This window comes from Parambassis ranga, chromosome 2 (assembly GCF_900634625.1).
Source record: "Parambassis ranga chromosome 2, fParRan2.1, whole genome shotgun sequence".
NCBI classification, from domain to species: Eukaryota; Metazoa; Chordata; class Actinopteri; family Ambassidae; genus Parambassis; species Parambassis ranga.
The window spans coordinates 8,977,341-9,003,836 of NC_041023.1; the positions used below are offsets into that span (position 1 = coordinate 8,977,341).

The 26,496-nt window shown below is 41.8% G+C and overlaps 1 protein-coding gene across 1 annotated transcript in view; it reads right to left on the reverse strand.

Annotated features, from left to right (window-relative positions):
* ctnnal1 (catenin (cadherin-associated protein), alpha-like 1) overlaps window positions 1-23,120 on the reverse strand; it is a 38,074-nt gene extending 14,954 nt beyond the window's left edge. The window contains exons 1-2 of the mRNA XM_028399560.1: window positions 22,728-23,120; window positions 1,237-1,426 (exon numbers count right to left, since the gene is read on the reverse strand). Of these exons, the coding sequence (XP_028255361.1) occupies window positions 1,237-1,426; window positions 22,728-22,823 (286 nt within the window). The 5' untranslated portion in view covers window positions 22,824-23,120. The remainder of the gene's footprint in view (window positions 1-1,236; window positions 1,427-22,727) is intronic.
* Window positions 23,121-26,496: the final 3,376 nt, after the last annotated feature.

Below are 26,496 nucleotides of genomic sequence, written 5' to 3' on the forward strand. Positions count from 1 at the left end.
TTTAAATGCTCAGATACCAGACAAAAAGTTTTTTTTTAAACCAGGGACCAATTTTACATTGTCTGTCAGGAAGAGTGCAAAGGAAAACTGTGAAAACACCTCCCCTCAGAGGAAAGTGAGAACTGGAATAAATTAGTCACAGTGGGCAACACACATTTGCACATGCACGCACACACACTTTACTTGGCCTCACCTATGCACACACACATTGTCTCATCAGTCTTCTCTCTCTCTTCCTCCCACCAGCACTCTTTGCCGGAGTTTTAGCCATCTTTACAAATCAGCACTGTGCAAGGATTAAACGCTTTGGTACACAAGCTGGTTCCCCCAAACATAAACCTATTATCACGGTGTTGTGTCTAAATTCTTATCCAGTGTGATATTGTTTCCGGCCTGCTCTGTAGAACGGCTAAACGAGGTCCTTGTTTGTGTCTGATAAGAAGTGAGTTGGCAGTTCTTAGGAAAAGTTGCACCTCACAAGTGGTGGCAACAATTGCAACAAAGAGTTGGAGAAGTTTGAACTGGCAAGAAGAATGTGAATTTTTAGACTGCATCTTATTAGCAAAACACTGAGAGAAACAGTGAGAGAAACTAATTTCTGACAATCGCCTCTTCTGTCTCAGGTTCAGTAACTGCCAACAGCACAGCAGTCAGAGTGATCCATGCTTCCTTCATGCCAACACCCCTCTACGCATCTTATTGGTTGAAAAGAGAAATTCCACACATTTAAAAAATATATAACGTTTAAGATACAACTTCTTCTATCTCATCGACAGCCTAATGCATACAGTCTCCATCAGCCTTCTATCAGAGTCCATTATGTTGTGTTTACCAAGCCCACAGACAAATTCATTTGTTGCCTCTACACCCTTGGGTGCAACGGCACTTTTTTCCAGCTTTTGCTTCCAACCTAATAACAATAATGCCTTTAGAGCACTCTGGAGGTTCATTGGTGTAATACTCTTTGACAGCGAGCCTGTCCTGGATAATCAAAAAATGCTTCGATTTTGATAACACTCTGAAGCCTGAAGGTGTTTTATAAACCTGTCCCAGTTTGTCTTAACCAAACACTGATGATACAGCCATTAGTATTGTGACACCTTAGGAATAAAGAGTTTTTTGGGGGAAAAAAGTGCCACCTCTGACTGCTGCAACAGAGAAACCCTTGGCAGCGTTTTAAGTGCACCAATTCAGCAAAATGTCAAGTACTAAGGAGTTCCAGCCAGAGACGCTTACCTGCTCGGCGTGCCTCGAAGCAGGCTTGACCCATCTCATCCTTCAACTCTTGGTTTTCTGTAGCGATGGCCTCGCCGACGGCAACAAAACGTCCCACTGCCACGCTGACTGCCTGACCCACCCTGTGTATGGCTGTCAGGGTGCGCTCGGACTTCTTTGGCTTGTCTTTGTGGTTGATCAGAGTGGTGATCTGCAGGGATGTGAGGAGAGAGAGGAGGGCAGGTGGTTATTTTATTTTTGTGAGAAAACAAAATCATAAGTCTACTTTTATAAAATCTAATACATTTTCAACAAATATCTTCCTTATATTTAAATTGTACAGGGAGGATTGTGGATTTTTTAAGAGATGTATGTATGAGTGCTGTTGCTTACATTGTTTACTGTAGTCCCACACACTCAAACACCACTTACAATTTTATTAATGCAACAGACACTCATGTCTTCTGTGACATTTATACAACAGTCCACCGCTGGGCACAGCGAAAACACAAACTCAGGACGATCCTCTTAGTGGTAATTGAGGGTATCAATTATGAATGGGTAGAGCCAATTATCATTGATTATTTTTTGATTGCTTCTATCATTCCAGCTGTTATCATTGTTGCTTTGAGTGTGTGGCTATGAATTGATGTGTGTGTGCGTATGTGCATGTGTGTTCTAAACCATTTAGGTCAGGAAGTAGTGGGTGGCTATTTTAATTGGTCCACAGCTGCAGGTGGTCCATGTGGGGAATCTTTTACAGTAAAGTCTATGTGGGCTCCAGAACACACGCTGGTTCTGCTGAGCTCAGGTGGCTGTTTGAACAAGCAGCATCCTGACACAGGAATGTAACACACCAGGCTGTCGCCTCTCCTCCCCACTTACAACCGACTTTGAAAGGAGCCTTTTGAAATGTGTTCAGATATATTTGACAGCATAAGATATTAAAATCTTATATTCTCACCAAGTACACTGTCCTTATTCAGCATGTATTCAACTCGTTGTCTATATATTATATACTGTTATAAACTGAAGTTAGACCAAAGCCTGAATTACTCAGCAAACTTTGTGAGCTGCTGCCCTGTGAGACATGACCCACATTTAAACAGTACATCGCACATCACCCTCACTGACAGTTTCTTTAAGCATTACTTTGTTACAAATATGGCTTTCGACAACATGTTTAACACTGCTAAATGTGCTGTTGGGAAAGGTAGGGATATTTTGGGAGGTAAGTATAAAGGATCAAAGAAAAAAAGATCAATATTAGGCCAGATTTTATGTTCATCAGTATCCAAGGTTGAACATGGTGGAGTATTGTTACACCCAAATCTATGTATTAGCCTGAAAAGGAGTGGTATCAGAGTATCACTAGAGCACCCTATACTGCTGTTGTTTCTTTTACAAATCTAAATCTAAAGAAGCAACTTTTCAAGTATCCAGTTCTTTTCCATGAAAAGGAAAGTGGGGGGGAGGTATAAAAAAAGAAGTACTGTATAAAAGAATATAGTAACTTTAACCTTGTATACAGGAGCTTATAGGGAAATATAATTTAATCATCATGAATCTGAATTATAAGTCATTATAAGCTGCTCTGACCAGAGATCAATGTTGTGGCACAAGCCTTGAAATAAACCTGATGTCCCCGGATGTCTCCTGTCCTCCTGTCCTTTTTCTCCATAAAACCTCCTCAGTCTGTATCCATTTGACAGCAACACCAGTGCTAAAAGACATGGCATCCTATAAAAGTTCTCTCTCTCTCTCTCTCTCTCTGTGTGATGTATTGTTCTGTACGATCATGACCCTGAAGTGCTCGTAAAGCATTTCTTTGAGTCTGTCACTTTATGTACCACTCAGCCTGTATTATCTCAGTCAGAGCTTCTCTTTCTGTGAGCCCGGGGTTTTTTTTTTTAAATGACTCAACCACACAGAGTAGGAAAGCCCTTAGAAAACACCAACGCTGGCTGGACATCATGCTGCCTAACCGAAAGAACTGGGGCACTGTGACACATGATTCAGACCAACGTCATAAACGGGCTGTTGTTCAACATTAGGTGGTGTTCATGTTATACAACAGACCCAATTAAGGTTTTTTTTGTGATGACTGAAGCATGTGATTGCAGGGTGCGTACATTCATGTCTGAATGCAGAGGATGGTGTGCATGTTGTCCCATCAAAAAGTGATACTGAATGCTGAGGCTGGCCCCCTTTTCAAAAACAAGCATCAGAAAGAGAAGAGGGCATGAGAGAGGACGCTAACCTGCAAGTGAGAGCAGTGAGGATTACAAAGAGGGGAGAAGAAAAGAAAGTGAAAGAAAAAAAAATGCATCAAGCAGACAGAGGGAAACAAAAAGGGGTCAAAAGACCTCCGACTGCAGATTTCCTGTGTGAAAAAAGCTTCTTCTGCAACAGAGATTGGCAGTTAGTCTAACGAGCTTTATATGGTGAGCCTGTGAAAGATAAATAGAAAGAAAAAGTCCCTGTGACTTACAGAGTGCAAAAAAACAGCCACTGTATGGGATTTCCTCCATCAGGGATTACTAGGTGGGTACATTTTACTGGACTGTGCAAACAGGAACGGACCAGGGTGGAGAAAACATAATATTGATACAGTGCCATCGCAGAAGAAGAGAGGCCTTTGTGTTTATGTATCACAGGAACTCGTTTCATTGTGCAGACAAAAAAAACATTTTACATTAGTCAGTGAAACTGAGGGGAATCAGGAGGACTCGAAGTGCTGTGGTGCAATGTTTTTCCAAGCAGGCCTCTTTTTGTTTGTACAATGCATGCACACCAGAACGCAAATGCTGCCACGCAACACATTCCTGTTGCAAGGGTGGTTGGTGACATAGCGTAAAGAAATGCAATGTGCAAATACAGAAGAAGACTGCTGGCTGGATAACATGATGGAGGTGAACTAAATCCTAAGAAAATAAACAGAAAACTTGTCAAAGACAGCTGCTCAGTCACTGAAGCCATCACAAAGGTTACATGTTGACTGTGTTTCTCACACTGCATGTGTTTCTCAGTTCACTCTTCATTTCTCTGTTCAACACCAAGCTGCTGTGCTCTGGTGCATTATAGCAGTGTTTGAATGCCAATGAGCTTCTACCAATCAAGCAGCATCAGACCCAAAGCCTCCAAAACCACCAAGGAATCACACAGTATGAAATCTATTGAATAAGCATGAATGTTGATTTTAGATGCAAAGCCAAAACCTAATCATTTGTTTCTTGACAGAGAATTAACTCAATACACACGCAACCTGAAAAAACATACTCCATCCTTGGTGGGTTGCGCCATGCCGGCTTGCGTGCAAGCAGTTTTGCTGATTATCATCTCATTAGATAAACATGTGTAACTGGGTGTAATGATGCAGCTACTTGTCCCTCCTCTTCCACCATTACGAACTACGAACTTCAGGCAACTCTACCCTTAAAGTTTCCCCTCTTGTATTAAAAGCCTATTTAAAGTTCCATGTAGTGCCCATTGTGTAGCTTTTATTGTAGGCAGAGTGAACAATGAGGAGAAACCGAACCAACACAGAATGCATTTATGTCCTCAAATAAGCCAATAATACACCATGCCTGGGTGAAGACAGATGTCGTGCATGTCAAATGAATGAGATACACATCATCTTCATAAATCATGGCACTGCCACCATCAGGTAAATGCACAACTGCAAACCAGAAGCATGGTGAAGCATTAACACAGCAGAGTCTCTCTATTCCATCCTGATTACTTTCTCTCCCACCAATCCCCAACCATTCACCTCACATCTCTTTGTTATGCATAATTAGGATGACAATTACAAGGACATAAAAAAAACTGCATACTCTGAGGCACGCAATACACAAGTGGAGTCCACCCACTGGTTAGCAGGAAATCTGAAGTAACACCTCAAGGACACTGCAGCGACTGACTATAAATCAGAGGGTAACAAAAGCTGGAAACATTTGTGGCTGCCTCCCATGGCTACCAGCTGAGTTTCACTGAATGGCAGCACCAGGGGAAAGTTTGGTGTTATCAGAGTTACTCTTCCTCTCTTTCCCCCCTCTATCTGCTCTGATTCTTGGTTTTGTGCAAATGTATAAATGTGTAGGTGTTTACTCAAAACAGACCAATTCAAAGCCTCTCCTCCGGCTTCAAATTTGCGTCAATCTTGTAATTTAAGAAGTGCAAAGAATCCGTTTAAACACAGCCAGTGAGATAAAAGCGAGTGTGAACAATCTGATCCACGGGGGTCTGACGGGCCTTTTATTAAACACACATTGTAGACATTCATCACAATAATTGCTTGCTTGGCGAGTGTTACGCTGTCCCGGTTATTTGCCTAATTTATATCTGTGATTGCCTTTGAGCTTTACTTGGCCTGCTGACAAGAGTCACACAAGAGCGCAAAGTAAACTTTATGTTTCTACACCAGAGTTTAGAATAAAAACATTACAAATCAAACTAGAGCTCTGCAAGTGGGAACGGAGAGTGGCTATTTTTTGGCTATGTAAGCAAGTGAAATACTTCAGGATTTAACTTTTTGTGTACAAGCACAAAAAATAATTGGGCAGCAAGAGAAGGAGACAAGGTGGAGAGGAATAAAAAAAACAGGTTTAACATCTCTCAGATGTGTTTGCTTGCTGATCAAATGAAACTGTCAGTGTTATCTTGTTTGAGTGTTGTCCTTGTTATGAAAAAAAATGTCTCCATCTGTCTTTCTGTGTGTGTGTGTCTCTCATTACATAAACTCTACGGCATATGGATCACTTTGTTAAGCAGGAAAACAAATACTTCCAGGTCTCATTTCAGCCAATTACTGCACAAAGGGATCATTGTGGCAGGGAGAACTGCACCCTAAAGGACACTGTGACTGTTTGTCTTATCCGTGTGGATTTCTTCACCAGGTTTGCAGACATTACTTTGGTCTTTGAATGTGAACTGTGGTACCCTTGAAAAAGCTGAAAAAGTTTCTGCTGCGTCTTTATTGATTCAAGGAAAGCTGTTCGTTGGGGACAGCGAAAAGGAAGGGGGGAAAAACATAAGAGGAAAGGGATGAAAGTCGCACTGAACATGCACTTTAATGGGTGAGCAAATTCCTCCCAAATTGGCTGCGAGCAGACAGGAGTTCGATGCTGCGCTGGTCGACAGCCAGAGTCTAGAATACGAGGAGATGAAAAGAGAGACAAGGGAGTTGGAAGAGTGGATGCATAAAAAATGGAAGAGAGGTGAAGGGAGGAAGAGAATAAAACAGGAGAACATGTGACATCTACATCACACTCATCTAGTGTCTTTCAGAATCCCCTCCTTTGTGACTTTAGCAATCTCTCTCCCTCTCTCCTTCTCTACCTTTTATCCATAGCTCAATCAGTAAGTGATTCAAGTCTGTCCCTTGAGCTACAATCTGCTGCAGTACAGTAGAGTACAGTAACAGCTTGCAATGTTTAAGCTGCATCCTTTAGGGTACACAGTAAAACTGCAAGTGTGGAACAGCAGAACGACTACTGCAGCACCCCGATCTTATGTAAAATAAAAAGACGTGCCCTTTTATTCAGTGCACATGGTGATAACTAATTGAGAAACCGGCCCAAATAAACATGGCCAGTTTTCAGTTGGTAATTACCAGACAAACAACACTGCAGCATACCAGGCCAGTGGCCGATTAAAAGGAATACTCTGAAACAATGAGTCATGTCCTCATCTAGCAAATATGCTCCACAGACACAATACAAAGAGTTACAGAGTCAGCGAACAGAGGCAGAATGTACTGTGTGTACACTAGAAAACCTTTCTGGTACACCTTGTTAAATGAGAACCACAAGGCTGAAGATCAATTCAGCATTAACGCTGAGCCCAACCACGTCCGTATGCGGTCCTGACAGGTCATACATTCTTTAGGAATTAGATTGCATATGCAGAGCTATATTCATTTTGTGCCTACTCTGTCTCTGTCTCTCTTTCTCCCCCTCTCTCTCTCTCTCTAACACACGCACCCGCAGAAACATTCAAATATACCACTTCTGTTTTACTTTCAAGTTTAACCTTTGAATAGTTTCTAAAATGCTATAAGCTGAAGTCTCGTTCAGTAAAAGAACCAGGATATAAAGAACTTTTCTGCTCAAAAACATGTTATTATTTAGATGCAAAATTATTACTACATATTCGCAGGCTGTCTGGAGACCCACAAAAGTTGTTAAAACCTACATACATTTTGATTAACCAGTCCGTGTGCAGTGTGTCAGTGAGGGAAGCCAGACAAACAAACAGATACAGAAAGTATGTGTTATCAGCCTATTTGTGGAGGTGTTGATGAACCTAATCATATGTCAGACAGCTCCAGCATCACACTCTCTCTAAATCGCCCCAAAAATATTGGCAGCAGACAGCACCCAATATGTGAAATACCAAGTAAGTTACCTTTTGTTGTCAAACTATTTCTGAACCGATGTATGCTGAGTGGTGTCATATTTGACTGTCGTGTTTTCTAATGTGTCAGATCACTCAGTAGTGACTCACCAAGTCAGTTATCTTTAATTAAAGTCTAAGCAGTGGACAGAGACAGTAAACATGATGGGTGAGAAAGCAGGTGACATGTGACAAAAGGTTACACATCTAAAGATGAGCACATGACACAAATCTTAGCCCACTCGCTCATGTATGCCGACAGACATGCAGCCGATGAGACAGACAGGCGTGCAAAGACACTGATAGAGGTGGACAGAAAGAAGCGGGTGTGTAATGAGGCTTGCAGATACAGAGGCAGGCAAACAGAAAAAAGGGCTCACAGACGGTAATGACAACCTGAATGGAATACAGGCTAGCATCTGAATGAGTCTGGATCTCTATCAGACTGTACCCCTTTGGAGTTGAATGAGAAAAGGGCACTTTTTGGCCTTCAAGCTTTGGCTCGGCAATCGGAGCTGACATTTGAATATGTGGACAGACTGACTGAATCCATAGCAAACATCAGTGAAAAAGGTTATCACTGATGAATGATAACTAGCTGCAGATAGCAACTACTCAAGAAGGACAAAGGCACAGAATGAAGTGCCATGTTTCTTTAGTAACTCCGATTGACACATAAAGTCTGATAAAATTAGGCCGTTTTAAATACAGGGCTGAATAGAATTAGAACAGTTTTTAGAACAACTTGAACACGTGAATGCTTCTTAAAACATATTTGTGAAAATATTATCTCTGTTTTCCTCACAAATCCTCTTTTCTCCACAAACTCTGAACACCACAAGGGTTTAGGCTACATAATCTAAATCTTTTGATACTCAGTTTTTTGTTGTACAAATGAATACTGGGAGTTCTATTCCCAGGCCTCATGTCACTGCATGCCATTCACATTTCCTGACAGAGAAAGTACTTTGATCTGACTTTGTTGTATTTGGGTCTTACGTCTACTTCCTCAACCAGATGTGAGCTACTGACATCTGGCGCCAATTATTTTGAAGTGAATTGATGCTGCAGAATTGGTCTGTGCCCTTTTAATGTGTAGACCTCTGTACCCAATGCTACACATATAAGCGCTGCTGGGGTGTGTACCAAAAATTGTACGCCCAGCTAGCACTATGAGGTAATGTATTACATACATAGTGTAATGTTACTAGGCTGTTTCACTGTCTAGTTTAATCAGTTAGTAAAGTGACTTGTGTAAAAGTGCACTGGTGAAGTACAGCAGTGGCAAGCCGTGACATTGACTCTGACATATGGAAGTGGTGATAAATATAATGCTGGTAAAAGCATGTTCTTTGCTCCCCTGACCATTGTGGCATGCCAAGGCCATAATGTCTGCATAGTTGCATAGTGGCAAAGAAAAAAGCAGCCAGTGAAACACACACTCACACACATACACACAGCTTGCATTCACCAGAACACAATACATCTTTTCATTCCTCCTTGCTCACGTAATTCTCTGAATAGTAGGTGGGAGGGAGTCAGAGAGAGACAGAAACAGAAGGAGACAAAGAGAAAAGTCAGGGAGAGGGTCAACCAAGGAGAGGAGAGATGTGCCCTGAACACAGCGTAACTGCTGGGTCAGACCGGCTACGGCTGTCTCAACTGTTCACCTGCCCCTCCCCCCCAGTGTACCTGGGGATGCTGCCTCGGAATGTACTTCTAGGGTCAGAATCAGACACAGAGCACCCCGAGGCGGTGGCTCACCTCAGCCTTCAGACCTACGTGCACCAAGTTTTTCATGCTCTGACAGTCTCCTTCTGTGTCCCAGCCACTGACTGATGCATTATGCACTGTTTAGAATGAGTGACATTCAACGTTTTATCACGTTTCCACACACAAGCCTCCATCTTTTGATCGTCATGTCTGCAGATGGGCAATTTGTGTCACTACTGACAGCATGATATTTTCATTTTGTACAAATGATGTTACATTTGTGTGTATATATGCCTTTCCTGAGGCAAAATCTTTTTTTTTATTCTAGACCAACTTTGAAATATTGAACACTTCAGTCCCAGCCACAATGGCTAAAGGACAAACTGAGAAAACTTTTTAATCACTATTCAGGTACAAGACCTCCTGTTTAACATAAACTAAACTGCTTTCTTCTTAGTTAAATCATTACAGGTGACCATGACTTTCCATTAAAGCTGAGGTGGCATCTAACCCTTGAGCAGTCAAATGAAATGTTTCCTGATATGACTCATAGCACGGCATCGTGTCAGACACTATACCCTTTCTCTCCTGTTCCAGCTTTTGTTGCACCACGGCACAACAGCGAGCGCTGCTGCAGTGTGCATCATCATTTTTTTGTGTGTAAAGGAACTCAGCCTTGGTTAAATTAGCTGACTCACCAGGGAGCCCTGTGAATTGCAAAATGCAGATATATTTTTCTGGACAAAGCACTTTAAGCAATTAAACAATGAGTATATCAATCAAAAATATTTCTAATGCTGACAAAGCGGATTACTCTCGACCTTTATTTGGCTCGAGGTTTGAAACAACGTCAGAAGCGGAATTTTTGATGGCTATATAAATCATACAAAGCCAGAGAAAGATTAGAAATAAACACATTTTGACTCTGGTCGGAAGTCGGCGGTTGCTTCTTTTGCAGCTGCTGTGAGTACGAAGGACAGCTGCCTCTATATTACAGCAATCTGACAGTCAATCAGCTCTTCCCACGTGCATAGAGAGAAGCCAAGGCACAACAACAAAATAGATTGCTAGGTTGGCGCAGGGGTAGACAAACCAATAAACTCAGCTCATATTTTCCAAGGGACCATTCACTGTCTAATAAACGACAAATATAATCCCACTTATTGCCTGGTATTACGGCTTGGCATCGATCATTGGTGCTCTGCCATGGTTCAAGTGTTCATATAGCCTCACTGAGACTGATTTCCAAGTAAAGGGATGGAAACATGGCCCGGGGTTTCCAGATTACATTTTTGCAATTGTTTCACATGAAGAAGTATTCATCTCTGGGGCCTTGCAGCAGACTGGCTTTGTGTGCCATGGTTGGGTAGTGTCTCCGTTAAGGAAGCAGGAGCTCAGAGGAGAGCAGAACTGGCTGTGAGCTACCTGGTACTCCATCACCGCTGTCTAAAAATAATGGGAAATCTATCAAGTTGTAAGTGGGCTCACTGACTGCACTGAGCAGGGAGCTCTCTTCAGTTACTTTGACCTGAGGTTGTGGCAGTTTATTGTATGACAAATTTTGACAAGCCAAATCAAATCAATCATTATTAAGACATAATTTGTTATTAGAAATGTCCAAACTTATTTATTTGTATAGTGTCAGTGTGCATGGAAGCCTGACTTGATACGATTTATTACCTAATGAGGTAAAATATAAATATATATATATATATCTAAAGTCTTATGGGAGGAACAAGACCTCACTGACCTGGTTTGTTAGTGCATGCACTGACAGTAACACATAATCTCTCAGGCAAAGCACTGCTACAGTATCATCAGTCAGGCTGATATGAGTTGCAGGAAGCCTAGCGGAACTAGCCGCTGATAAGAGAGAATGATAAACCTGAGAGAAAAACAGACGGACAGCTGTGATGGAGAGATAGACAAGAGAATGACAGAGGACACACAGTAAATCAGGAAAGAATATAGGCGGAGGCAGAGGAGCTACAGCGGAAACTATGCAACACTTGTCTTTAACAGAAAACTTTTTTTTTTTTTAAGAAATTGCTCCCTTTCTGTTAAGAGCAACACTTGTCAGACAGACTCACCTCTGATTCGTCAGTCCTTGCTCGGGGGGTGTACAAACACAAGTGTGGATCAATTTTTGCTCTGTTAACCACAATCCAAGGTTAACTAAGGTGGGAAGGAGAGCAGAGGTAATCGATCTCTGCTGTTTGCAAAGCACTGGACCATGACACAGACTACTGTTGTGGTTCACGACCTTGTTAACTTTAAAAACACTCCATAGTCACTGGTGGAACACTGGTGAATTAAAAAAAACAAGATTTAATCTAATTTATTGGTAACAACAAGATCAAGAAAGCTCCAAAGCCGAAGCCTGATTTTAGAGCTATGCCTGCTCAATACATTGCTTAGAGCTGTCTACCACTTCCAATGCTATCCCAAATATTTCAGATGAAGCATCACCATCCAATGCATAATGTACTGTAGTCTATAATGCCCTTTAAACATCATCCACTGAAATAACTTCGAGGCAGAGATTCTCAGAGTGTGAGGCAACTCATGTCAGCTTGTACTCAAAACAAGGCTGATACTGGATACTGACAAGACAGAATTTCTTATTTGGATCAGTTTTTTTGTGGATCTAACCGTTATCATAGTGAAACCAAGACATCCAGCCTGGCAGCACAGACATCTTTGATCTAAGCAAGTTTTCACAAAACATCCAACACGCAATATCAAAGACATCTCTGGCTTTGGCACCGGGTGTAATGCAGATGAGATCCCACCCATTTGGAAATGGAGACCGTATGCAGTTACACATTTCTCCAGGCTACACTGAGCTCTTTGTTCCACAGAAGACCAGGTTATTTCATAGGGACGTCAGCCCTGCACTTTTTTCCTGCAGTCTTTTACATGAATGTGGTAGTTGTTTAATCTGGCAGGCAAACGTATCAAAGGAAGCAAAACTACACTACATCCCAAATGACATCTACATGTGAGGTCTTCCATCTCTCAAGCAGATTGAGCTGTCTGTAACATTCACAGAAACATTTAGATGTTAGATCAGTGTTCGTACTTCAGTCATGTTTCATTTTCTAATTGAACAATGATGTATATATATTAATAGCTAATAGATTCCAGGCCAAGAACACAGCACAGAATACAGCATTTGAGTAGAGGGTTTTATTTGGGTATAGGAGCTGCACAAAGTCAACCATGAAAACAATTTTCTCTGACAAGCTGAATAATTTTGATCAGCTTCACCTTGTGAAATGAAACACCTTCAAAAGAAACAAGAGGAAATGGTAAAAATTTACACAGGCTGTAACAAATCTTTTCTTTGAAACCTCTGGACCCGATAAATGTGGCCCGGAGCACTGCTTCTACTTTGTTCTTTGCTCCAAACTGTGATTGTTCCCCTTCACAATTTCCTTTGTGTTGCTGAAACTTGATATGAAAGCACATGAAAAGGGCATACTCCAGTTCCTGATGAGGCTCTATTGTATTCTTCATTCAGGTTTTCAATTATCTCAGTGAGGATCTTTTTGGGCTGACAGTAAATACTGATGAGTACCTGAGTAAACCACAAAGAGGTGGAGCTGTAAATCGAAGCAGGTCTACCAAACTATAAAACTGTACCACAATCCAGAACAATCAGGAGAATTACACTTTGCATCCTCATCATCACCTTCATTGTCGTCATCGGCTAAAAAAGGCCTCACAAACTTTGACTAAAACGCTGTGTTGGAGACTGTGAAACTCCACAGCTTACTCTTGATGACCACATTGACGTAAAGCAGCAGCCACAGCTCAATCATTTGTCATTGAGTCACTTTCTTGGATGCAACATAGCATGATGACAACAACCTGGAGGTGTGAACAATATAACTAAGCCGTTGGCAAGTCGCCCCCCTCAGGTCATCCTCACACTGAGCCATGTTTAATGACTGAGTAATTGTATAAAGTCCTCAACAGGATAATCCTAACTGCTTGCCAACTCAGCCTCGAAAACATTCCATCAGTCATCATGATGGGTAATTACAAGTAATGGACAAATAATAGTGTGTGGTGAACAGTGTGTGAAAGTGGCTTAACCAGGGCTCTGTGACAGCCTCCCTCAGCGATAGCATGTTCTGCGGGGGAAAAAAGAAACAACAGAGTGACCGCAATGGCTGCTTGGGAGGATGCTAACCTAATAAAGCTGACAAAGGTACTGGCTTGCCTCTAAAGAAAGTGACCAAGAAAAATGTGCTTTCTTTTTACCCCTCTGAGTCTCCCATGGAGGATCAAATCAAATAAAGACAAGTGTCTGATGAAAGCACCAATGCAATACTCACAAGCTACCTCCAGGATTTTGAAGACTTTGAAACCAGATAAAAGGACGGAGATGGAAAGATGTCAGGTGTGGAAAAAAAAGTGTGCAAAGTATCCACAGAGCGAAACAAATCCTCACCCCGAAGGAGAAAAGAAAGACACTTCTGAGAACGTGGTCTTGAAGATTGACATTTTAGAAGAAGGGGACTTAAAGTGAATGATTGCATTAATAAATCAATAAAGTGTGTCAAACCAAACATCAAAACCCTCAATTCAGAGGGATAGTAGATGAGCAGTGCGAGTCATTGATGAAAGTGGTGAGCAGACGAAGCTGAGGTGAAGTTCAAGCCCTTGGGGGTGGAAGCACTAACATACCAGCAAGTATTGACTGCAGAAAAGTCTCACCCTTTGAGACTCTGACTTCTGACCTCAGTCACGATGTCTATAAAGAATACACAGCCACAATTTCAGACACTACACACACCGGTACACATTGTCAGAGGCTGAAACATGAGCGCTTGAAGGAATGTAGCCTCTCTGACTTCAGACTGTATAATGGCATGTGTTGTGTGTGACACACGGACTCTCTCACACTTGGAGGCTTGGAGAGTGCGCTTTCACTACAACACACACCCATGTCTCCACATGACTGGATTCTACCAGAGCACTATTTATTCATACTGTTTTATTTTAAAGTGTTTAAAGTCATGCTCATAATAAATATGATCTATTTTTTTTATCACTTTCAAATATAACATCAGCACCTCTAAAGCTCCTTTCTGCAGCTCATATAACAAACCCAGTAAAATATCCAGAACAACCGGACCTTTATTTAGCAGAGGTGAGTAACTTAACTTATTTAGAGGTGTTGACACTGTGAGTATGTGTCATGAAGTACACATGTACACACTGGGCTGTGTTTATCAGATGGCTTGGTTCCAGCTTTCATCGTGCTGGTTCCAGTCATCCAGAAACAAGGCTAAGTATCAGGTGTTTAAAGGTTATTGATCAGGGATGTATATCAGTAGGGTTGAATAAAAGAACAAATGCATCTAACAACGGGCATTTATTTTATATTTCTATCTCATATAGGGCATTGTCCACTTTTGTGGTTTTTCCACTGCAGAAATGCAGGACAGGCAGGAATAGGATGGACACCCTAAATGAATGCCTCTTGATTGGACCTGCAGCGCAGAAAGAATGTAATAAAATGAAATTTCTCCATTTGTGGCGCAATAAGCTAGCTAAGCTTCTCAATTGACCATTCCATCTTTTCTTCTGTTCTGCTGTTGTTCTTATTGCTTCTACTTTTTGTTTTTGTTTTAACCCAAAACAGAACTCAGATATTGAGCGTACACAAAAAAAGAAATCAGCATCAAGCTCTGCCCTGGAGTCATGACTTTATGTCTCCACAAAAACAGCCCTGAAAGAGGACCCATGTTGTCGTTCCAATGGGCACCAATATGCTATAAGTTCCTGCAATGGAAAAAGTCTTATAGGCAACATTAGTATTTTTTTCATTACAGAAACCTGGGGCCAGTGCCATTCATGTGTCTGCAACATTGTTTTTTCAATCTAACTGAAAGGGAGCCAACCAAGTATCTGTGTCAAGTTTTAAAAAAAATGATATTGTCCTATTCTTGGTCTAAAAGCTCTTCGCTGTGTTCAAGATCCTATCTCCTTACAATTGTGTTTTCAACACTGCGCTGGCACCAAAAAACATTTTCCCCCGAAGATATGTGACGGTCAGACAGACAAAAGATACAAAAGATGCTAAGAATACCACCATCTCGAAACTTTCAGGTATTCTGTGTCGGAGAAAAGGACAGCCAAATCTGGCTCAGCTGGTTACATGCTATTCCCATTAGTGTTCTTTGGAATGGGTGCAGCACTGAGGATTATGTCTCAGTTTACAGCACAGAAGGAAAAGAGTAAGATCCAAAGAAAAGTTGTTGAGGCTGAGCTTTGCAGCTCTGCGCACTACCTGTAGCCTCTGGCTAGGTTTTCAGCAGGCTGCATAATTAATAAGGTGATGCAGGGACACTGGACTCTCTGGAGAGGTTGAGATTAAAAGTGAGAAAACGTGTGGCTAAGTGGAGAGAGATGGGGAGAAGCTATAAGCACAAGGCTGAAGGGAAAAAAATGAAACAGTGAGAGAGTGAGGCGTGTGACAGGAAAACAAAATCAGAACACTGGGCAGAGGGAGAGTGGAAGGCATATAAACAAGATGCTACAGCATCTAACATACTGACGGTTCCTCACACTCTGAAGTCACCTCATAAACTGAAAGCGATATTGAATAACTTCAAAGGGAGTCCTATGCAGAACCACAACACAAATGATAAACAGCATAGAAACTAAACTTTACAGTAAGTTGTACAATACGGAGATGGTCGGAGTGACAGCACACTGTTCTGTATAAAAAAATTATTAGAAAATATTTGGTATTCTGTGTCCTCTGTGTCCTTCACACTCTCTTTGTTCTGTCATGTCAAACCTCATCTCTTTAAAAGAACTCATTATCGAGAGGGGAGAAGTTCAAAGACGCTCGAAGAAAGCAATTAACACATACAAGCCAGACAGAAGGATTCCTCTGTGGTACAGTCAGCAAAGTTGCTGCTGGAGAGAACAAACATGATGGCTTGGACGGCTCTGAGATGAATGTCAGTCATCTCCGTTTTAAATGACGTGAAAGATAATAATCTTTACAAGTTTACTCTTAAAGTATGCATTTAATACTCATATCCAAAGATATAATCCATTCTACTCCCAGCTTTATTTAGATGTTGTGATGCTGTGACAGGCCAGCGGAAGTCAGTTAACTATTCTTAGAGAGCCATTAAACTTGTGACGTACTGGACTGGCCAAGGGGGACAACAGAAAGAACGAGTACAAACAAGTGATTTAATATTTTCAGTAATGGAGGAAGGAGCAAAAACAATAAATATTTAAAGGCACCTTGACACAATATACTACAGGTTTGTGCAACATTTTGCTCTCGGTTTTAGAGAACATAGTTTACAAGGATCCACAGTGTGAGCAACTGTCCTATTCACTGTCATGTGTCCAGGCTAGAATTATCACTGCGCCCTGCCACCAAAGTGCCAACAGGAAAGCAATGGGAGACAAACAGCTGCCTGCCAAACAGTGATGTGTTTACCTGCAGTTGTCCAGGGAGCAGACAATATGCATATGCTGTGTTATATCACTGGCAATACATGACAAGGCAAATGGAAAAGTGCATGCCAACAAGATTACAGGGAATGGCCTGTCCTGTCTCGCTCTTCAGTCTCCTTTGTCCTGACAGCATGTGTAAGAGCACCTCATGTTCATGTCCATCTTTATATCTCTCTACCAATTCACAATACATTTGTTATATTTCACACTAGATCAAACAAATGCCTCCTCTGTGACCATAAAAAAACACGAGTGCAAATATGTCTGCTTCTTTATCTGTTTTAATCCACAGGGTGCTTCCAGAGAGGCTGGACGACACAAAACAACACGCTACATTAAGCACCCACTGATAGAGAGCTCTTCCTGTGTGTCCCATCAACATCATGTCATCGTAAACCAAGAATATACTGTAAATACATGCTGGTAATGAGCCAGAGAGTCACTTGATACTAAACAAGAATGCTAAGCTGCTAATGGTCGTTAAATGCAGTGAAGGAACATGTAAGCTGAATGGTGAGGAATTATTTTATAAGGGAGCTAAGGGGAAATAAATTCTGTTTGTGGTGCTAACAGAACTCAATTTGTAAAATCAATAGCATCATTCTTTTACACCGATAATGTCCTGGCTACTCTGCATAAGAATTTAATGATGACACTTTTCTTAAAGACTTTTTCCTTTGGCACAAATCTCAGTGCCAATTATAACAAATCCTTAAAGAGCAATTTGTGAGATAGTTCTATAATATATAGATACCTTCTGTCAATCATGTTGAAAGACAGGTTGTTAAATAAATGAAAAGAATGGCTGAAGCTCATGTTCCCTTCACCAAGCCAGGGAGCTGCTACCTATCACTGCTCACCATTTCTGTTTGACACTAAATGGAAGAGCTCTGTGAGCAGAACAGATAATGCCACTGATAGGCAGAAGGGTGCTTAATCAATACTTTATCAGCCACCCCCCTCCCCCCTCCTTATATAGCATGGCAGAGGCTTTCCTTGAGACAATTAAAAGCAGTTCTGGCTATTAGTTTTGGCCTTAAAGTGAAGAGGGTGAGATAGCTTTTCTCACCATTAAGTTAAATGTGTTGTTTTCTCTAGGTGAAGTATCCCTATGGGGTAGGTCATTAGGAGGTTGCACATGTGCGATCACTCACACACACACAAAGCCACACTTTTCTCATCTGGAAGCATATTAGGCAATGAGAGGTCAATGGATCGACATGCGAGACAGACCCTTTTATCTGCACTTAAAGAAAACAGCGATCAGTAATGACTCCCTTGGTAGCAATGGTGAGAAGAGCTCAAGAGAGAGGACAAGAGGGCAAATGCTGGTCATTCAAGTCCTGCAGATGTGTGTTTAAATGTCTGTGTTTCAGAGAGATGCAACAAGATGAGAAGAGGAGAGACACAGTGGAGCTGGGAGGTTCAGAGGCGTAATTCTAATCATCAAAAGAGAGAAACTTGATTCTTTAAATTGACAAAGTTAGCTGACTAATGCAACCACTTAACTAGAAAACAAGCAGAGCTGAGTGAAATTACATCTCATTTCAATTTGATGAAACAGTGTTTACTACCATTCGCAGAACAAGGACCTGCCTCAGACCCTCATTTATTCAACAATACAGTGAGTCAGACTCACTGTGATTCATGCATTTGATGTTTCAACAACAGGGGGGTTCTGCTGAAACATCAAACCACACACTCTTAAGGGGAAAAGAAAAGAAAAACAACTGAAAATAATGCTACTGTACATGTCAGCCATTCTTGAAATCTTCTGCTGATAATGCTGTCCTTGTCTCACCTGTGTTTAAAATGCATCATCAGACACACTGTTGTTTTAGTGAAAGCCTCAAAGAGTCGAAAGCTGATATGGTGACAAGCAAAACACTAAAACTGTTACTTGACATGGATCCCTGTACTCTCTGTCCTCTATGAGTAAACAGGACAAAAGTATGCAGACACCAGGCATGTAGATACACAGAATCTACACTGGAATCCTGCCACCTTTCTCAAACACATACATGCAACAAAGGCTCATTCTGTCCTCTTCCCATGCAGTTAATATATTTTAGTGTGTATGCACATGCATGCATGTTTGTAGTGCACTGTAATCCTCCTGTGGTTCATGCCAGGGACTCATTTATCTTCATTATCATCATACAGCCAGAGGAAGCAGATCTGTTACTGTTCGTGGCAACAGTAATGCCTCTCTGTCTGGGTGTAAAAAAACAACTTCACTACCTGGACGTTTGTCATGTTCACCACAGGACCGGGAATATTAAGAGGGAAATAGTGCCTCATACCTCACAAAAACTCCATTTCCGAATATTTCCGATAAGATAGAGGAAAACCTGACTGATGGACGTGCTTGCGGAGCTGTTAAAGTTAGAGTATGTTTATGGAAAATGTTTTTGTCAGCATTTTGTTTAATGTGGAAATTATGTGACAAAACCATAATGCTCTGAGCAAATCACATCCTCCAACCTGCCACTGCGCCTTTGTTTGGGTTATAAATATGCCATTTCAATCCTGTTTGTGAACAAAATGAACATGCAAAAGCTTTTTCACCCACAGTCCTCTTTAGCACATCACAAGGCATAAGTGCAAGCACCACCGAACCCCTGGAAGCATGACAAAGTCAAAGCTAACAAACTTGGACAGAGAACGGATTTTCCAGTCCCAATTATAGCAGAAAATCTTTTAAGAAACTCCCGGCTTAGTCCTGAGGAAAAATGATGAAGACGGCAGAGCTATGTAATCACAAGGCCAGTGTGTCACAAGCGTTTAAACATACACCAATCTGATCAAAGTCCTATGTTACTCCTTGGCTCCACTTCGTTCCCACACATCTTTACCTCAAAATAACACCTTTATACCTCCTCCACGAGGACCACCATGTCCACACACACACACACACTGGGCTGCTGTTTTGTTTTTTTACACAGGAAAACACACCTCAATTATAAAGGCCCAAGAACAGGGCTGCAAAACAGGACTCACATCTCAAGGAAGAAGCAACCACATTGCTGCTAATTGCCTTCCACGTGGCTACAGACCACATCACAGGTAGGATGCACACAACAGCAGATATGTTCGCTTAGTTGCCCTTCTCTCTGTGTGATGCCCATTACATTTTTGACCACCATCAGAGCAACTCATTAGCCTCGCATTGCCCCTCAGTGCAAGTCTATTTGTGAAGGTGAAGTAAAGTACACTTAGTGAATTCTAAGCTGAAGAGAGTACTTCTGTTAAATTAAGAAAATGCATTCTCTGATTGGAAAAGGAAAAAGAAAAGAAGTGAATGTTCATAATGATGGGGTTGTCAGCCCAAGAAGCATCCAGGTGGTCCATTATGGAAGCAGGACTCAGACACATTTAAACACAATTTAAATTGCAAAAATCTCGGGAGGAAGCTGTAACACCGGCGACGAAGCTGACATTCAGACCCACTGTCAAAAAGATAAACGCATTCACAAAGGAAACACTATGACAGGTGAACATACAAGCATGAAAAGAAGAAGACGTGGGTGGGACCACTGTGCATGTATCTATTTAGTGTGTGTAGTGCAAAGCTGGGAGTCTCCCAGGCCTATAATTACACCCGGGTGGGAGTGAAGCTGATAACCGAGGCCTGAGGATAGCAACGTCATAGCAAGGCGTGAGGTGAGGAGAGAGGAGGAGAGGAGATACACGTAATAAAAGAAGGGGGTAGTGCACATCTTATCAAACACTGGCTTCTTTGAGCTGACACTGCTTTTTCATTTCCTCCCAGATATTTATCTAATGACAACACGAGGATGCATATACTCACAAATACATGCAGGAAAAAAGCGGCACAAACAGCCCACCCAGTCAGTCTCCTTCTATTAAGTCTAATAATTCAGTTTAAGGCAATGCTAATCGAGTTCTCTTACACGTTAAGGCGGCAATTCTATTACAGCTGCGCTTATAATTGGAAAGTAACACAGATTTATGATTAGAATGAATCAGAATTTGATTTATTATTGCCATAAAACCAACATTGACGGATAACTAATAAAATGTACCTTTTTTGTAATAGATTGTCAACTAATAGCAGAAAAAAAGTACAGGTTAATTCTTTTGTCCAATCAAGTTTCTCTGGACCAATTGTTTCAGTCGTAGCCACGTGTTGCACTAGGTTAAACTAATGTAATGGTCAACAGCAAATCAGTCATCCTCATGACATTACAATAGCAACAAATTACACACGGAGTTGTAGACAGTCCTTGGAAATGTGGTTTCTTTCAATGCCACAGAGCTCTGTTGCTATGGGGACATGCCTCACACAGAGAAAAAAAAGAAAAATTAGGAAACATTGTCCTTGAAGCCCACTACTCAACAGTGGACTGTAACATACTGAATGCCAATACAGCATACAGTTCATTCTTCTATGCTACAGACTGGAGTTCAGCCAGTCTTTGGAGTGCTCCATGAGTTTAGCTGCAGAGTGAATACAGTTAAGATAACGCAGGGTGCAGCAGATTTACTGTTTGCTTTTGTGCAATATTACAGCAGTCTTCACTAGATGCTTGATATCTCGGACTATATACCAACAAGCTTTGGAAGTTCTGTGAGCAGAACCTGACAGACAACACTGATACAAAATGTATGTGTCAAAATGATCATCTTTTTTGAGTAACATACACTGACAAAGATGCCCCGGATCAGATATCCTTCTCTCATAACTAACCAACATTCATTCTGTTTACAGAATGACCTTTAAAGCGAGCCGGGGCAATGAGAAGGAGGAAGCAGGCTGCCAACACACACAGAGGGGAGGACGGTGTCACGGGGGGGGGGGGGGGGGGGGGGGGGGGGCATCCAACATGGTATTCTTAACCCAGGTGCCCTCCGTCTTCCACTGTCTCTCGGTGAAAACAACAGAGCATTTATCTGCCCCTTTACTCTCCTGCACAGCAATGGGGATATTAGCATTTATAAGACAGTGGTCATTTCCCTATTCAGAGGCCGCAGCCCACTTCCCATTCTCTGTGACTTGCTGGAAAACAACAGTGGGCAAAGACTCATGCTGAGAGCTGCTGCTGTGTAAAAATCAATCTTAAGCTATAGTTCTTAATAGTGAAACCAACAACCTAAAGTGACACAATTTAAAAAAGAAGTAAGAGTTCACAAGCTGCTGCTGTGCTTCCCTTTATAATGCAATGATTCACTGACCCAAGCTCCATGCTTTTAAAGCTGGTTCTACTGTTATGAGTGTGCTAGACAAGAGTTGTTGAGAGAGTGCAGTAGCTTTAAGTGGGTCTTTCATCTTCTTCTGTTTATTGAAAAACAAAGCACGTGCCTTAAAGTGGCCCAATTAGAGAAGTGGGAGTCACAGAACGGCTTAGGACACACACACACACACACACACACACACAACTAACAGGGGAACTTTTTATGACTTCTTGGATTGTGAAGTGAGAGGATTTTCATGAGAGTTTGTGCTGATTGCAGAAAAAAACTAATACCACAGTTTGGGAGTTTGTTTTTCTTTCCACACACAGCAACACAGCAATCAATAACTTCCTAGTTTCTTCCAAACAACAACAAATGTGTCATGTTTACGCCTCTGTGGGTTTTACATGTTCAAAGGGACTAAATAAATCTATGCACGGCGTTAAAGTGTGTGCAGCCTGTAAGCAGTCGACTCAGCAGTGAGGATTTTTCTTTACCATGATGATTAAACAACTACATGAGAGTTGTTACAGCGAACTAAAATCTTCACACGTGGGACGGGCTTTAAACGCACCACGAGAAGGAAACACGCAGTGTCCCTACACAAACAGGTAAACACGAGAGTCACCCTGAAACAGCTGTGAAGCCAAATAACCACGTAAAAGTACAGGGGAAAAAGCCACATAGTGTTTAACATGCGCGCTACTCACCTGCGTAACTAAAGGAATAAGAGTCTGCTCCACCGAGCGAGTTTTGATTTCCAGACCGGAATCAAAGTTACTGTTGCCGCACGGAGATGAAGCCATTCCCGCCGAGCTCTCCCTGCCTCTCTCTCTCACACACACACACACAATGCACACACAGCACCGCTGAGTTCACCGAGAGCCTCTCCTTTCTGCCGCTTCACAGCTGTAAACTGCTGAGGCGGACTTGACGATCACACACCGGGGTTTCTCACTTTGTTACGCAGTCGTTTGTCGAGTGGCTCTCTCCACACACACGCACGCTGTTTTAATCCACTCTGGCTCGGCGGTTGTGCCGCTGCGCCCGCTAATGTCCATGTAGTTTACTCAACTACGACAGGGAGCGGACTGCAGCACACCACTGTGGGCAACCACACACACACACACACACAGACACACACACACACACACACACACACAGACACACACACACACACAGACACACACACACACACACACTGAGATTTGAAGCTCAGGATTCTACAGTACAGTTCATCGTTGCGCACAATCAGGGTGATTATTCAGATTTGAATATGAAGTTATTTAAATCCAATTATTAATTTCAAATAATAATGTTAGTGCATCTTAATGTCAAAACATGCACAAATCACTGTATGTCACAGGCTGTAGGAGTTTTTAAATGGATCGTCCATTCATGCAAATTGCAGATGCCAGCCTGTGTATGAGTTTTAGTTTCCAGAAAAATCATCATCCACCCATCCATGCAGATTTCTGAGGATTTTGCATCTGATGCCTTCCAGAGAGAGGAGCGCTGCCTTCCTCACTGCACAGCTCTGGTTTGATCCCTGTGACAAAGAATCCCATATTATCCCCTGGAGTGTGAGAATCCCTTATCATCCTTTCCAAATACACACCAGATACAGCAATCAAACCGAGCTGCACTGAAACACGGCAAAGTGCTGCACAGACTGTGCAGAGGTGCATGTCTTAAAAAAGTTTTAAACTTTACCTTTTGTTTATGTGGACATAGAATTTTTATAGTGGTACTCAGATTATTCAATTGGTTAAACAATGACTGTATTTATGTTTCCATGCAGCCATTTTTGATTGAAATCAACCTGCACACACAAAACAAAAATATAGTCGGAAGCTATTGTCTGAAACAAGCTGAATTCTTTGTTTTCAATTTTAAATGATCCCTGCTGAATCGATTACTGAAAATCTGAGAACAAAAGCGTAGCATTACCCCATCAATAGTGACAATCATTGCAATGAGAAATGTGTGGCTGAGTTTGATTCTTGTTGTTTTATTGTGAAGCAAAACAGTTGTTTTAAACTCAAATGAACACAGTAGTATGTCTCTGACAGTGAACACACCCAATAATCTTTGCTACATTCCCCAAACTGTATTCACAATAGGGCTCTAAAGATGAGGAAATAAAGTCTGCGCCTCAGCCTCTGTTAGAAAATCACAAAGAAAATTGCAAAGATCAGAGCCTCATTAAAGCTTCCTGTCACGCTCCACAACAAAGAACCAAAGCTTTATCCTAGTGATACATCGTTTGTCCTCTTATTTTGTGACCCACTGACTTGTATCCACAATAACAGTCAGTATATTTTATTGTTGCTTGTATCTGAGTTCATCCAAAACCTCAAGTGGCTCCAGAAGCTATTTCTAACTTTACAAGTGCAGCCACTGCATGACAAGTGGCGAGTAACACTTCATATTACAAACACAGCAGATGGTGGAGAGCAGATACGGCTTATAAGCACCGCGGCACCGTTAGTGACGGCTTTTGCTGCCTGCTTTATCATCAGCTATGGTGGCTGGCTGGTGCTCTGTGTCAGCAGAGGAGACAATCGCTCTGTGTGTATAGTGTGTGTATTCGTGCGTCTGTGTCTGTGTGTTAAAGCTGTCTGCCACTCTCAGGCGCAGCCACTATTTATTTAAAACCCCAGAGCTATGCTTTAGTTTAACCCTCCCTGTTTACATTGGTTACACTCCACACACACACACAGGCATCATTATAAAGGCATGCAAGCACTTTCGTGTTCCACTTTGATGAATGGCTCTACTACCAGCTAGATAATATCTGAATGTTTTTTGGTAATCTGCACTGAGGCTCTCTTTCAGCTGATAAGATGATAACAGACTTGAGCTACTTGTATTGTGCTGTATTAACTTGTGCTGGCTTAAATCGTGCTGGTCACAGTAGATGAGTTCAAGAGGAAGAATAAGATAAGAAAAGTGATACATTCTGTAATATTTCAGCGGGAACAGTTTAGTTATCACCTAGAAAAATGGCTTCCAGTCAGGGTCGTATACTCCAAGCTGCGGAACAGGCTTGTTTTTCCAAACAGTGTCTCATTTGTTCTGGAATATTCAATATTTGCTCCTCTGCTTCTAATCTCTTTCAGGCACATTGCATTTTGACAATTTGCCTGAAACCCCACAGAAGTAGGAACTCCCTTTTATGTATACTCATCTGCCCATTCCAAGGGTATTACTCATTAAATAAAAGATGCTTATGCATGGTGTGATTGTGTTGCTAACAGCTGCTACTGTCTCCCTCTCTGTGCTTTAGAAGTGCTGACTTCTCCCTCTCCCTCTCTCTCTGTCTCTGGATCCTTCCTTCTGGTTATACAGCTCCTGGGACAGGAACTGCTGAGCCTAAAGAGAGCGTGATTTTGCACACTGCAAGATGTAAAATGAGTGCACTCAGTCAAATTCCCCTGCTGGATAAGTAGATTGAAATTTGGAATTCAAGGCAAGAGATAGAGGTGGGATGCTGAAGGAGTTTGCTTGCATTTTAAACAGTAGATAATAATTCATGCCTATATATGAGAGCTAGATATGACAGTAAATGTGGCCCTTCATTCTTAATAAAATAAACTGTATTTAGTAGCTTTGTACAGACAGTAGTTTATTTCTCTTTGCTGATTCCTATTCTATTCCTATTCTTATTTGCCTCATATCGTGAATAGCAGCCTGCAGATCACATGGACTTGTTTAAAAGAAATATCACTCAGATATGGCTGCATGTAAGGCAGCTGTAGCCTGGACCTGCAGCTGAACTCACCCTCTTAGCACGATACACTGACCCGAGAGGCCTCTGTGAAGGAGACGAGTTCAAACTGAGGTGAGGCTCCCCGCTGGATGTTCAACTGACTTTTCCTTGTGGTTGCTGACTGACCTGGAATAGCATACAAGCAGACAAGAGTTGATGTCAGGTGAGTTTAACCCAGACAGGATTCACAGGAAGAACACACAGCTTCCAGTGCAATAGGATTTGAAACTGGGTATAAATTAGCCAAATTAAAGCAGCATAGTGCTAACAAGGAGCAGGTCATCTGTCTGTCATTTGCTCTCCTCCTGCCAGGGAGGCACCCTCAGGGACAAGGCTAATTTAATTGCACCTAAACAAAACCAAGCAGCAGCATAGTGCCATGCACACAACCCCAGTCCATGTTGGACGACTCACATTATACTCATTACAATTCAGTATTCATCCAAGGCCACCTCGTTTATCAAAGATGTTCTCTGCAGTTTTGAACAACAGCATATGTAGCCACACAGGAATATGTGGGGATGACACACGTAAATGCTCATTAGGCTAAATTTGCATTCTTGCGTGCAGGTTTGTGTCCCTGGGTAATACCGGTGGTTTCTACTCTCCACCTTGAATAAAGCTCTCACAGAAAGTAAACACGGCGAAGAGCTGCAAAACACTGTTATCACCTGAAATCTTAACAGTGTAATAATATAATTATAAAG